The sequence below is a fragment of the Chiloscyllium plagiosum genome, unplaced genomic scaffold, assembly GCF_037043375.1.
Source record: "Chiloscyllium plagiosum isolate Xiang-an unplaced genomic scaffold, Cpla_swu_hap1 HiC_scaffold_5, whole genome shotgun sequence".
Taxonomy (NCBI): Eukaryota; Metazoa; Chordata; class Chondrichthyes; order Orectolobiformes; family Hemiscylliidae; genus Chiloscyllium; species Chiloscyllium plagiosum.
Genome location: NW_028270143.1, coordinates 113,198,219 through 113,212,189, shown reverse-complemented (window position 1 = coordinate 113,212,189; position 13,971 = coordinate 113,198,219). Strand labels below are relative to the sequence as shown.

The 13,971-nt window shown below is 42.8% G+C and overlaps 1 protein-coding gene across 5 annotated transcripts in view; it reads left to right on the top strand.

Moving 5' to 3' along the window:
- dpp6a (dipeptidyl-peptidase 6a) overlaps window positions 1–13,971 on the top strand; it is a 1,528,415-nt gene that overhangs the window by 1,202,212 nt on the left and 312,232 nt on the right. For all 5 annotated transcript variants that reach the window (XM_043690726.2, XM_043690729.2, XM_043690724.2 and 2 more), the window contains exon 5: window positions 13,020–13,094. In XM_043690726.2, the coding sequence (XP_043546661.2) occupies window positions 13,020–13,094 (75 nt within the window). The remainder of the gene's footprint in view (window positions 1–13,019; window positions 13,095–13,971) is intronic.

The window sequence follows — 13,971 nt, the reverse complement described above, 5'->3', positions numbered from 1 at the left end:
GCTGCCTGACCTGCTGCGCTGTTCCAGCAACACATTTTCAGGTTAGAGGAGGAGGGCAGGTGGGAGACACTACGGTTGTAGAGTCTCGGGTTTAGCCGCCTTCCTGATTTATATACTCACTGCTTTCCTTCCCGGCTGTCCCTCTGGTCGTCGTCACTTCCCCCTGCTGCTCCCGCTCTTTCTGTGAAGAGAAAAAAAAACACCGCTGCCCGCTACCGGTAAGTAATTTTAAAACAAACTGTCTCACCTTAGCTGTAGCCTTCCGGGTTCGTTTAAACTCAGCTGCTGCTCGCACTCAAGTCTAACAGTTACTAACAGTTACCTGCGTTAAATTCATTCATTTCAGTTCCCATAAAAGTCAGGAATTATTTAATCAAGCTACGCTGTCCTAGGCAGTACAAAGATAAATCAATTCTTTCCCATCAAACTCACAGAAATGATCAATAAGTTCCACCAATTATATTTTCTCTGCAGTTCAACTGTGGTTGGTCTTGGATTCTCTAAGTATACAGAGTCCACCTACAAGTGGACTCTGTATACTAAATGAACAGTCCTGACTCTCAGTCTTCAGTGTCTGGTCACCATTTAATTTCAGACATGATTTTGCCATTAATCATAAATAAAAATGAGCCCAAACACATTCAACCAATTCAATTAATTAATCACACTTTCAACTTCATCTATAAACTCACCAAGGAGAGGTAGTGGCTTAATAGTACCATTGCTAGCTGAATATTCCAATAACTCCACTTTACTGGTTCTCCTTAGAAGCTTTGGTTCCATTCCATCTGACCCAGCTCTGTTCTTGCCCCACTGAAGTCTGCTGTCAAGCAATTGATTACAGTCAGTTCGTCTGTAACGCAATGGTTGCATTCTTGTGTGACACCAAATACAGAGAAATTGTGCTTTAGAAACATCGCTTAAAGTGTTGGCAGTGTAATCGTGTTACAGCCCACACATGTTTTAAAAGTCTGCGCTGAACAAACTGTACCACCAATTCATTGATCACGTGACAGCAAATTTGCATTGATGAAATGCGCATTACAACAGAACAACCTCCATTCTTACCCCAGATTATCCAAAGAGCAGGAGAGTCGACATTTCGGGCAGACATCAGGAATGTTGAGGGGGGAGCTTCACAGGGTAAGTGCAGAAAGGTTGTTTGCCCTTTGGGCACATGTCTGGGACCAGAGGACATAACCTCAGGGTAACAGGTTGCATGTTTAAGACAAAAATGAGGAGGAATTTCTTCTCTCAGAGTGGTGTGGGGTGTGGTGAATCTGTGAGATTCTTTATCACAGAGGACTTTAGGCGTTGGGTCACTAACTGTATTAAGGACTGAGTCAGACCAATTTCTAATGTAACAGGGAATCAAAGGTTCTGGAAAAAAGGCAGAAAAGTGGAGTTGAGGATTATCTGAAACAAACACAGAGAATGTTGGAGGAATTTGTGGAAAGCATCTGTGGAAAGAGACACAGTTAATATTTTGAGGCCACACGTACTGGGCTCAAAACCATGCATTTTTCTCTTCACCCAATGCTACCAGACCTCTTGCATTTTTCCAGTATTCTCTGTGTTTGTTTCAGACTGCCAACATCCACAGTACTTTGCCTTTATTCGAGGATTATCGGATCAGCTATGATCTCATTGCATGCTGAGCAGATTTGATGGGCTGAATGGCCTACTTCTGTTCCTACAGCTTATGGTCTTAATGACCATCTGCAGTCTGCCAACGTAGGTGGCGCCATCTTCTCTCTGCTACCTCATTCATTCCATGAGTGCCATTGTACCCATTTCCATGATTGCATCCAGCATCTTCCCTCAAGAAAATGACAACAGTGGAAAAATGAGATTCTTGAATGTGGAGAAGAAAAGTCCAATCTCAAGATTTTAACTGCAAGATGAAAATCTCATTAAGAGTCATCAACATGCTATCAAGCAGCTCCTGCTCAGTAGTAACCTGCTCAGTGATACCCAGTTTGGGTTCCACCAGGGTCACTCAGTTCCTGATCTTATTACAGCCTTGTTTCAAACATGGTCAAAAGAGCTGAATTCCAGAGGTTAGGTGAGAGTGACAGCCCTTGACATCAATACCATATTTGACCGAGTATGGCATCAAGGAGCCCTGGCAAAACTGGAAAGAATGGTATCAGGGGCAAACACCCTGCTGTTTAGTCATACCTGGAACATTGGAAGATGGTTGTGGTTGTGGAGGGTCAGTCATCTCAGCTCCAGGACAGGTCTGCAGGAGTCCCTCAGGGTCGTATCCTAGGCCCAACAATCTTCAGCTGCTTCATCAACAACCTTCCCTCCATCATGAGGTCAGAAGTGGGGATATTCGGCGATAATTGTACAATGTACAGCACCATTCGCAAGTCCTCAGATACTGAAGAAGTCCATGTTCAAATGCAACAAGGTCTGGACAATATCCAGGCTTGGGCCGACAAGTGGCAAGCAACACTTGAACCACATATATGCTAGACAATGACCATCACTAATAAGAGACACTCTAAACACTACCCCTTGACATTCAACGGTATTACCATCACTGAATCCCCCACTGTTAACATCCTTGGGGTTACCATTGACCAGCGACTCAACTTGACTCACCACATAAACACAGTGGCTACAAGAGCAGGTCAGAGACTAGGGCTACTGCGGCAAGTAACTCACGTCTTGACACTCCCAAATCTATCCACCATCTACAAGGCACAAGTCAGGAGTGTGTTGGAAAACTCCCCACTTGCCTGGATGGATGCAGCTCCAACAACACTCAAGAAGCTCGACACCATCCAGGACAAAGCAGCCAGCTTGATTGGCACCGCATCTACAAACATTCAATCCCTCCACCACCGGCACACAGTAGCAGCAGTGTGCACAATCTACAAGATGCACGACAAAAAATTCACCAAAGATCCTTAGACAGCACCTTCCAAACCCACAACCAGTTCCATCCTGAAGGACAAGGGCAGCAGGTAATTGGAAACACCACCATCTGCAAGTTCCCTCCAAGCAACTCACGATTCTGACTTGGAAATATACCATCATTCCTTCACAGTCATTGATCAAAATCCTAGAATTCTCTCCCGACCGGCATTGTGGGTCAACCCACAGCATGTGGACTGCAGCGATTCAAGAAGGGCTTGAATCACCACCTTCTCAAGGGCAAATAGTGATGGGCTATCAATGCTGGCCAGCCAGCGACGCCCAAGTCCCACAAATTAATAAACAAAAGCTGTCAAAGACCTATTTGCATGGAATAACACCTCACTTTGACCAAATCTCTCCTCTTTTAAAAGCAGTCTACCGATTTTAACAAGCAACAGGGATGAGCTGGATTCCTGACATGCAGGTCTGGACTCCTCACCACCACCTTTCCTGATTAATGAAGTTCAGCCTCCTGACTGGCTATAGACATCTTTGACCACACATTACTGACAAATGTGACAAGCTGCCTGGCACAGCTGCTTTGAGCATCCTCCTGAGCACAAAGTTAGTGAGTACTGAGAAAGCAAACTAAAAGCCCTGAGATGCTTCCTGTCCTGATCATGAGATGAGTGCCTGCCCTGGTTTGGCAGCAAGGTTGCAATGTAAGGTGTTGATAATTGCAGTATTGAAATGTCGGACTGCATTAAAAGTGAGTCCTGAATGTGTGCTGCTGATACTGTGAGGTTGGTGGGTTTTGCCAATGCAATCCTTTAAGTACAGTGAGTTCGGGTGGTCACTATCAATGGAGTGTGCCCTGAGGTGGCAGGGAATACTGACCAAGATGGATACCCGGAGAAGATGCTGACATATTCTAGCCACCAGTTACTGCTCAGAATTTCCGTTCTCACCCCTTTATTCCCAACTACCACACCATTACTCATACTGTTCAGGGGCTGGGAAATTTCTGTCCTGTGTTGATCTATTTAGCTGTTCTTCAAATATTGAAATACTTTGGGGAAGGACAAGGCATTCACAAGAATATATGTTGTTCGATTCATGCTGTACCTTTGTCCGAGGTTTTATGCTTGCAACTACATTTTTACAAACCTGTTCTCAGGATATGGATGTCACTGGCTAGGCCACCTTTTCTTGCCTATCCTTAAGAGTCAACCACTTTGCTGTGGGTCTGGAGTCACATTTTGGCCAGAACAATTAAGGATGGCAGATTTCCTACCTTAAAAGTCAGTAGTCAACCAGATGAGTTTTTAATAACAAAAACAGAAATTGCTGCAAAATCCCTATGGAGCATCTGTGGAGAGAAATCAGCGTTAACATTTCAGGTCCAGTGAGCCTTCTTCAGATTTTCCAACAATTTATGGTTTTGTTACTGATTTCCACCATCTGCAGTTCTTTCAGTGACAGTAGTTATATAATCACTATTTGACTCATTTTTTTAATTCCACATTTAAAAAAAAATACAAACTGCACCATCTGCTATAGTGCTATCCAGACCATTACTGCTCACTGTTCCATATGACTACACCTCCCCCTCCCAATCACTAGACTCAAATCAAATCCACAGAATCAAGAAACATCAAATGTGACTCTAATTTTGAAAACAAAAGTTGCAAGTGATGAACCATCAGATGGTCGACCTGTCAAGCTTACCTTATACTTTTTGAGAAATTATTTGTCAATATTATAAGGGGTAATGTAAGATAGCTTTATCAACAACATGAGCTAACACCAGCATTTAGTCTGGTTTCAGGATTGAGTATTGGATTTCCGTGAGAAGATGACAGGTCTCGGGACTAGGAGATAGACAGTGGGTGTCATTTAATTGGAAGTCAGGAAGACATTTGCTTCTAGACGGAAGTGGGTACTGCAGATGCTGAAGATCAGAGTCAAGATTAGAGTAGTGCTGGAAGAGCACAGCAGGTCAGGCAGCATCTGAGGAGCAGGAAAAATTGATGTTTCGGGCAAAAGCCCTTCATCAGACATTTGCTTCTGTCCTACGTACTAGGCATTTGCAGAGGTAATGGCCTAGTGGCATTATTACTGGGCTATTAATCAAGTGCCTCAGGTAATGCTTTGGGGACCTGGGTTCAATTCCTGCCACAGAAGATGGTGGAATTTGAATTCAACATCAACCTGGAATTAAGAATCTATGAATTCACTGTTGATTGTCAGAAAAAAACAATCTGGCTCACTAATGTCCTTTAAGGAAGGAAACTGCCATCCTTACCTGGTATGGCCTACATGTGACTCCAGACCCGCAGGTTGACTCCTGGCAAGTTAGGGATGGGCAACAAATGTTGGCCCAGCCAGTGATGCCCTCGTCCTGTGAATGAATAAAAACCTAAATAAGGTTTAAACCAAGAATGGAGTTGAAAACAGTTGGTTGGTAAACAATACAATAAGTAGTAGGACAAAATCCAGTCTAATCTAAAAAGCAAAAGATGCTGGAAATCTATAACAAAATGGGAAAATGCTGGAAATATTTCTCCAATCAGGCAATATGTGTAGACAGAGAAGTGGGCCTAATGTTTCAGGCCTGGAGATAAAGAGAGCCAGAGAGATTGGGAAAGAAATTTGAGCATTTTGAAAAGGTGTTGATGACAGTTCATTTTGGTGACCAAAGCTTATGATTTATTTGTCCGATGTTACCTGATATAAAGCATGTACGGGTAAACTCTGTTGGATAGGAAAGTGAGGATCTCTTTGCTGGCTAGTTGAGTACAGAAAAAAATATCAATTTCGAAAAAGAAAATAGCAGCCCGGTGCAGAAGTTATTCACTTTTCTATCTTGCCCAAGGAAGGTTAACCAAGATTAAAAATAAATCAGAAAATCTATTTTAAATGAGCTGTAGCACTTGATAAAATGAATCAGCAAGTAAAGAAAAATCCCTGATATCTTTAATGACACAGTGGATCAAGGCATCCTGTGGGGCAGAGGAGTGAGGAATCAATGCTTTCCCAACTCAAATGATTGTTGCTTGGAGACACTTTTATTATAGAGAAACTTAAAATAAGATTCCATTGTCAAATTCATCATTGTTGCTTTATGAAACTTTACTTCAGTGGGGTAACTGAAGTCTCATTGCAGTTAACTGATAAAACTAGGAAAGTGTTGCTGGTGTTTATGATGAATAATTACATGAAGTCCATTCTAAAATGACCTGTGATTCAGCAGGTACCCAGTGACTGTACGAGGCTGCAGTAATGAGATGCAAATTCTACTTTAGGCTAAGCTGCTGTTTGCAAACTGCTCTTTGTAGCCTGGAGAAACTTTTTCCTCTCTCTGTCAGTCTTCTCTGCAGGGCCATGTGGAGCATTGAGGAGAAAGAAGCAGGTTCTAAGTGGAGTAGGCAGCTAAGCATAAGGCAACTCCTGCCTCAAAACTAGGATTGGGTTCTTGGATGACCTTTCAGTTTCTGGGGTCACTTCTCAAAATTCTGATTTTAAATTTAACAAGATTGAGGGAAGTGAAAATATGATGTCCTGCCTTGAGTCCTTGTCTTTCGTGTTTTTCAGTGAACTCACATTTTAAAACCATACAGGAGCAGAAGGAGGCCATGCTGCCCATTGAGTCTACTCTGCCACTTCGAACTCCATTGATATGTTTCTCAACCCCATTCTTCTGCCAGATCAAACCAGTCCCATTTGTCTGCGATTGGCCCATATTCCTTCGAGGCAGAGTCGGGTACTGGAGATGCTGGAGGTTCGAGTCAAGATTAGAGTGGCGCTGGAAAAGCACAGCAGGTCAGGCAGCATCCGAGGAGCAGGAGAGTCGACGTTTCAGGCATTCGCGCTTCATCAGGAATACCCTTTGGGACTGTCGAGGGCCCAAGGGCGTAAACGTAGAGCAAAGTGTTATCTCTTTGTGACAGTGATTTTCTCTCATGAGGGGAGACAATCTGTGGCAAGACTGAGGTAGGCAGATATTTAATCAGCGAGGGAATCGAGGATTATATAGAAAAAGGCAGGAAAGTGGAGTTGAGGATTGTCACGTCAGCCTTGATCCCACTCAATGGCAGAGCAGACTCGATGGCCCTAATGGCCGACCTATGGTCTTCTGGTTGAAGTTAGTTGACGGTCTTGTGCTTCCATGGGTAGATCCCTGCCTCTGAGCTCGAAGCTCTGGATTTAATCTCACTCCCAGGCTCAACGGGCTTGGAAGATGTGTTCATAACGTAGACGGAAAATGTTGGCTATCACCCTGTAAGTCCTTCCAGTGGCAGGCAGGGAGAGCTAGTCAGTCATACTTGATGTGGACTAGTGCCTCTCAAACTATGGTGTCTAGCAAAGGGCTGCTGACCTGTTCCAGGAAATCTAGCTGCCAATACAGAAGTAGACATGTGCTGTTAGGTTTATTCTCGCATGTAGAGTGTGGTGCTAGAAAAGCACAACAGGTCAGGCAGCATCCAAGGAGCAGGAGAATCAACAGCTCGGGCAAAAGCCCTTCATCAGAAAGGGTCAAATGCTGCCTGATCTGCTGTGCGTTTACAGTACCACACTCTTGACTCTAACCTCCAGCATCTGCAGTCCTCCCTTTCACTTCATTCTCATGTGTACTCAAGTTACAAAAGAGGAGTACAGTGAAAAGTGTATAATGTCGCCAATACATAGCAACATCTTAGGTACCAAAAAAATAGAGAAAGTAAAGAGAATAAAGTAACACTACATTACAGGTCGAGAGAGTATAAGGTAGGAAAATAAGAAACAAAGCTAAAACACTCTGCCTTGTGCATCATTAGATGTGGGAATGCTCTAAATCTGAAATAGGGTCAGATTGGAAGAATCCTGCCTGGTCAAGTTCAGTGCTTCTTTAAAGCAGTGATACACAAGTGAGTGATGAAAAACTCCAACCAATACTGAGACTTTCAGCTCGGGTGAGTCATGGCTCAACGCTAATGTCCTCACCTCGAGAGTCTAAAGGCTGTGGTTTCTAGTTCCAATCCAGTGACTTCATGCAGATCAGCATGAGCACTAACAGAATGCTGCACTGTTAGAGAAGCTGTCTTTGAAATCTGCGAGTAAGCAAAAACCCCTGCCAGCTCTTTCAATTGGATATAAAAAATTGACTGTTTTTAAGAAGAGCAAGTTTTCCTGGCTGACAAGTTACAATCAAAAACATCTCAAAAATAGGCTTTCTGTTCAGCATTGCTGCCTCTCTGAGCTTGCTGCGTGCAAACTGGATGTTGTGTTTTTGATTTGTTTGTGATGTTGATTTCAAAAATGCTCAGTTCGTTGTAAGGTGCAATACAATAGGTATGAGCTACAGAAAACTGGTATTTACAGCACATGTTGCAGACTGAACTAGCAGTGGACATGCTACCTGAACAATCACCTTTAATGTCACATCCTTGCCTTTTTCTTTTATTCTTTTGGATTCTTCTTTCCCTGTAGACTATCCATTGACGAGAAAGCCAAACTATAGGCAGGGACAGAGCAACATTGAGAGACAAACAAAGACAATGTGAGCAGAAACACTTCTGCAGCCAATAAGACTGGTGCCCAAGACTGATGTACTTAACCAGTGTGTGGGTTACTCCTTTTAGAGAGCAATCCTGTCAGCATGTACACCTGAACTATAGTTACCTCTGAACTATATGACATCTGAACTATGTGACCTCTGAACTATATAACCTCTGAACAATGTCAACCGGCATCAATCCCTTTGATGTTCTGCACAACACCTTTTGCACAAAGTTCAAGTCTAATGCAACTACTGTCCTGTTGCCTTTCTAATATAACTTTCGAGTCTGGCCTGAGATGTTCTCATGGGTCATGGGAGCCTGATGGGAATTTTGAATTTTTTGCAAACCTGACTGCATGTTACACTTTGACTGGAGCTCAGCTCCTGTCTGCAGCTTGGACACAGCAAAGGTTTCATATTTAGGTTGAAAGAAATGGAAGTCATTTTGACTTTGGTCAGTGCTGTAAAGTGAGTCGGTAAGGCTTCAGCTGTCGCCACCTTTAGATTTGATTTATTATTATCTCACATATCTAGGTATAGTGAAACATTGTGTGTTGCATGCAATACTTGCAGATCATACCATACAAAGTGCATTAGGGTGAATGAACAGAGCGAGGAATACAGAGTTACACACGGCTGCGGAGAAGGTGCACAAAAAGCAAGATCAACATTAGATTTGAAATTAGAGACGTCCATTCAGAAGTCTAATAACAATGGAGAACACACTATTCTTGAATCTGTTGGTACATCTGTTTGACCTTTTATATCTTCTGCCTGACAGAAGAGATTAGAACAGATTATAACCGGGGTGGAAGTGGTCTTTGACGATGTTGGCTGCCTTCCTGAGAGAGTAGGAAGTGTAGATGGAGTCCATGGATGGAAGGTTGGCTTGTGTGATGGACTAAATCTCTTTGAGCTATTAAAGAAAGTGGGAGAGGGACTTCTGTGGTACAGTGGTCGAGTGTCTACCTCTGAGTCAGAAAGCAAATCCCACCTGATCCAGAGGTGGCCGTTAACGTCTTTGAACATGATTTTAGGAAGATGGTTGGCTGTATTGATATCAAAATTAAAACTATATGCAAAGTGATCTTAGAGAAAGACCTATCCTTGGTTCCAAAAATTTTAAATGCCCATCTTTCTGTCCTTGGATTAAGAATTTGTACAGTTGGAATTCTCAATATTTATGTTTCCTGATTTTTGGTATTGCAAGACTCTAACTGAGTAAGGAGAGTTCAGACACCAACTTTGCATTTCCTTACCTGTAACATAGGAGTGGTATATCAGCTTGTAATTTTAATACCTTTTTTAATTAATGTGACTCTTCCTTGAACAGCCTATCAATCACTTTTCTGTTGTCAATTGTGTTTGTCTATTTTTGTTACGCTGTAAGTGTCAGGTAGTTTCATACTTTTAACCTGATCACTTAATCAAACATGAAGTTTTGGATGTCTGACACAAACAATTCAGCCTTTGTGCTGTGAATGAGCACGATGGCTCAGTGGTTAGCACTGCTGCCTCACAGCACCAGGATCGTAGGTTCAAATCCAGCCTCGGGCAACTGTCCATGTGGAGTTTGCACATTCTCCCTGTGTCTGCATGGATTTCCTCTGGGTGCTCTGGTTTCCTCCCACAGTCCAAAGATGTGCAGGCCAGGTGAATTGGCTATGCTAAATTACCCATAGTGTTAGCTGCATTAGTCAGAGGGAAAAGGGTCTGGGTGGGTTACTGTTTGGACGGTTGGTGTGGGCTGACGGGCCTGTTTCCACAGTGTAGGGAATCTAAAATGTCCTTTTGTTTTACTGTATGGTTCCCTGATACTGTTATGCTGCCGGGAGAAAGTGAGGACTGCAGATGCTGGAGATCAGAGCTGAAAATGTGTTGCTGGAAAAGCGCAGCAGGTCAGGCAGCATCCAAGGAGCAGGAGAATCGACGTTTCGGGCATGAGCCCTTCTTCAGCAATTCCTGAAGAAGGGCTCATGCCCGAAACATCGATTCTCCTGCTCCTTGGATGCTGCCTGCCCTGCTGCGCGTTTCCAGCAACACATTTTCAGCACTGTTATGCTGCCCTCTATCAATGGTCTATGTAATGGAACAATGTGGCTTTAATGAGGAACATGTAGAGATGGCCTCAGATTTTATCTGTCAACTGGAGGCATGGCCAATTTAGGGAGGCTGATGTTTCAGCCCATTCACTGTGAAAAGCAGTCAGCATCATTTCTGAATGTTGAACCTTCTTCCAGATTCTGAATAGGATGTGGGTTGGAAAGTTTGATTAAAAAAAGCTGCAAGATTTTATAAAGTTTGGGGACTTGTTTTCTATCCAATGAATTTACAGATTTGGAGATTAAATGTGATTGAAGTCTTGTTCACCGTTCAGTGAGTAGCTGAACAACACAGGTCAGGAACTTGTCAAATATATATAGCACAAGGCAGCATAGGAACAAGTCTGCCCCGATTTCTAATCCTCATTTCGACCCATTACTTATTGCTGATGACATGGCATCTGAATCTCTGTTCACCGCCTGTTCATGTGTCTATCAAAATGTGCCTTAAATGTTGCTGATGTGCCTCTTTCTACCATCTCCGCTGGCAGTGCATTCTAGGCACCCACTACTCTTTGTTTGAAAGATTTTCTCCACACTTTTCCCCTAAACTTTTCCCAAAACTCTCACCTTGAACCTGTGCCCTCTTGTAGTTGACCATTTTGCACATGAGTAGCATGAGTTTAAACGCACATGAGTAGCACTGTCAAACTGCCTGCCAGGATATTGGTGCCCTTCCACTTTAGGTGCAACCTGTCCTTCTTATACAGGTCTACCTTCCCTGGAAGACATCCCAATGATCTACATGTCTGAAGCCCTCCCTCCGCCACCAGATCTTTAGCCACATATTCAGTTGTACTCTGCCTTTGTTCTTAGCCCCCTGACTTGTGGCAGCGGAGTAATCCCAAGATTACTACCCTAGATGTCCTGCTTTTTAATTTATTACCTAAATCCCTGAATTGTGGTTGCAGGATCCTGTCACTGCTCCTACCTACAGATTGTCATTTGTGTTAATATGTACAATAATGTCTGTCTGTTTACCCTCTTGTTTCAGGATGTCCTGTGTCCACTCAGAGACATCTATGACCCTGGCATGGGAGGCAACATACCACCCTAGAGTCTCTCTGGTGGCCACAGAAGCAGCTATCTATGCCCCTGACTATCAAATCTCCAATTACTATTGCTCTACTCTGCTCTGTCCCTCTCCTCTGTACAGAAGGGTCAGTCATGCTGCCACTGCTCTGGCTGCTGCTGCTGCTGTCACCTGATGGGCCATTGTCCCCATCAGTATCCAAAATGGATTAATTGTTTGACAAGGGGACAGCTGCAGAGGATTCCGGCACTGAGTGCCTAGCGTTCTAGCCATCTACTTCCCTGTATCTTTGGTGTTTCTTTCACTTCTATCTGTGACACTCTCCACCATTTGTGTGCTCCTTAACATGTGAGGTTCAGTCTAATCTCAAGTCTTGAGCCGGTTACAGGGAGGAAAAGTGCCAAGATTTCACATTTAGCCACTATTGAATGGGTGTACAAATTTCAGTCTAATAATTTTGGGATAAGTTCAGTTGTAATGCCTACACAGTCCTGCTGCAATTTTTGATAACCTTCCTCACAGTCCATGACTCTAGTATTTGCCCAACGATAGATGTTAGACTAACTAACTGGTAGTTTACTGCTTTCTGAATTCCTCCTTTTTTGAATGGAGTATGTGCAATCACAGTTTTCTGATCTTTCCAGAATGTTGGGAATTGTTGGATGTTTGCATCCATTTTCTCTGCAGGTACTTCTTGTAAGACCCAAGGATGCAGGCCAATGGATCCAAGGACCTGTTCACCTTCTGTCCCTTCAGTTTTCCAAGCTCTTTCCTTCTAGTGATCATATTGATATAAGTTCCTTTTCTCTTTTTGTATTTTGACTTTCCATTATTAAGACCATAAGATATAGGAGCAGCATTAGGCCATTCATCCCATCGAGTCTGTTCCCAAATCAATGCAAAATGACGCTCATGGCAGATCTGATAGAGCTGACTGGTGGAAGGTATGTGCGTCAAGGATCAGTGCTTGGACCCAATAATCCAGGAAAGGGCAGCGTCACTTTAACATTTGTGCATGACGTCAAAATGACGATCATGGCAGATCTGATAATCCCCAATTCCACTTTTTTGCCTTTTCCCCAGAACCCTTGAGTCTCTTACAGTTGCAATGCCTTTACTATGAAGACAGCTACAAAATGTTTGCTCAAAATCTCTGCCAATTCCCTCTTCTCAACCTCTAATGGACCAAGAAAAGGGGAAAGTTAGTGAGGAGAGACTGAAAAATAAAATAATGTGGCTCCCCTAGCTTGCATTAGCTGCCATGGAAACAGAATATTTTCAGATAGAAAATTCATGATCGAGATGGTTTTATGCTCATTGATAGAATGCCTAGAGTCAAGAAAGAAATTTAATGGTCCCAATAACTTATGTATGGATGATAATATTTGGCTTCAAAGTATATGCTAATGATTTAGATGACCTGATTTTCTAAGTTGAGCTATGATTACTTAACTTAACCATTTCTTTATTTTAACAGGAAGAATTTAAAGTCAGCAGATATGAAGTATCACCTGATATGAAGTATGTGCTACTTGCGTACAACATAAAAAAGGTACGTTCAGACTTTGGTTTATGTGGTGGCTATTTTACTAAAAACAACATCCAATTAAGTATCTTCTCATTGCAAAAATATGCATTATCAAGGCTTCATTATATTCTCATTGTTAAGTTCGTTCTTGAAAGTAATTTCATCTTTGAGGTTGATTGTGATAGTAAAGCTGTAAATAGAGAATTCTTTTATCATTTGTAAGTGGGACGTAGGTATTGCTGGCTAGGCCAGCACTTATTACTATCCCTAATTGTCCAGAGGGAGCCAACCACATTGCTGTGGGTCTGGAGTTACATGTAGACCCAACAATCAACATCAGTTTCATTGGCATCATTAGACTCTTAATTCCAGGTTTTTAATTGAATCCAAATGCTGTGGCAGGATTTGAATTCGCGTGTCTGGGTCATTACTGGGGTATCTTGTTTTATAGTCGAGAGTGTGGTGCTGGAAAAGCACAGCAGGTAAGACAGGATCCGAGAAACAGGAGAATCAACGTTCCTGATGAAGGGCTTATGCCCGAAACGTCAGTTCTTCTGCTCCTCAGGTGCTGCCTGACCTGCTGTGCTTTTCCAGCGCCACACTCTCGACTCTGGTCTCCAGCATCTGTAGTCCTCACTTTCTCCTATCTGGTTTAATAGGTTCATGCTAATGCCATTAAGCCATTGCCTCTCCTCAATTATTGCTAATACTATTACTTAGATGAAACCTAGTCAGAATGTTCACCAACTCCTTGGCCTTTTGTGAAAACCATCGGCTGCACGTAATGACTGAAATTCCTATCCAAAAGTATGCACTTGATGTGTCAGTAGTTTCAGTGGATAGTTGACTATTTTTATGAAACACAAGATGCTGTGATTGAAGAGGACAAAATGTCGCTTTC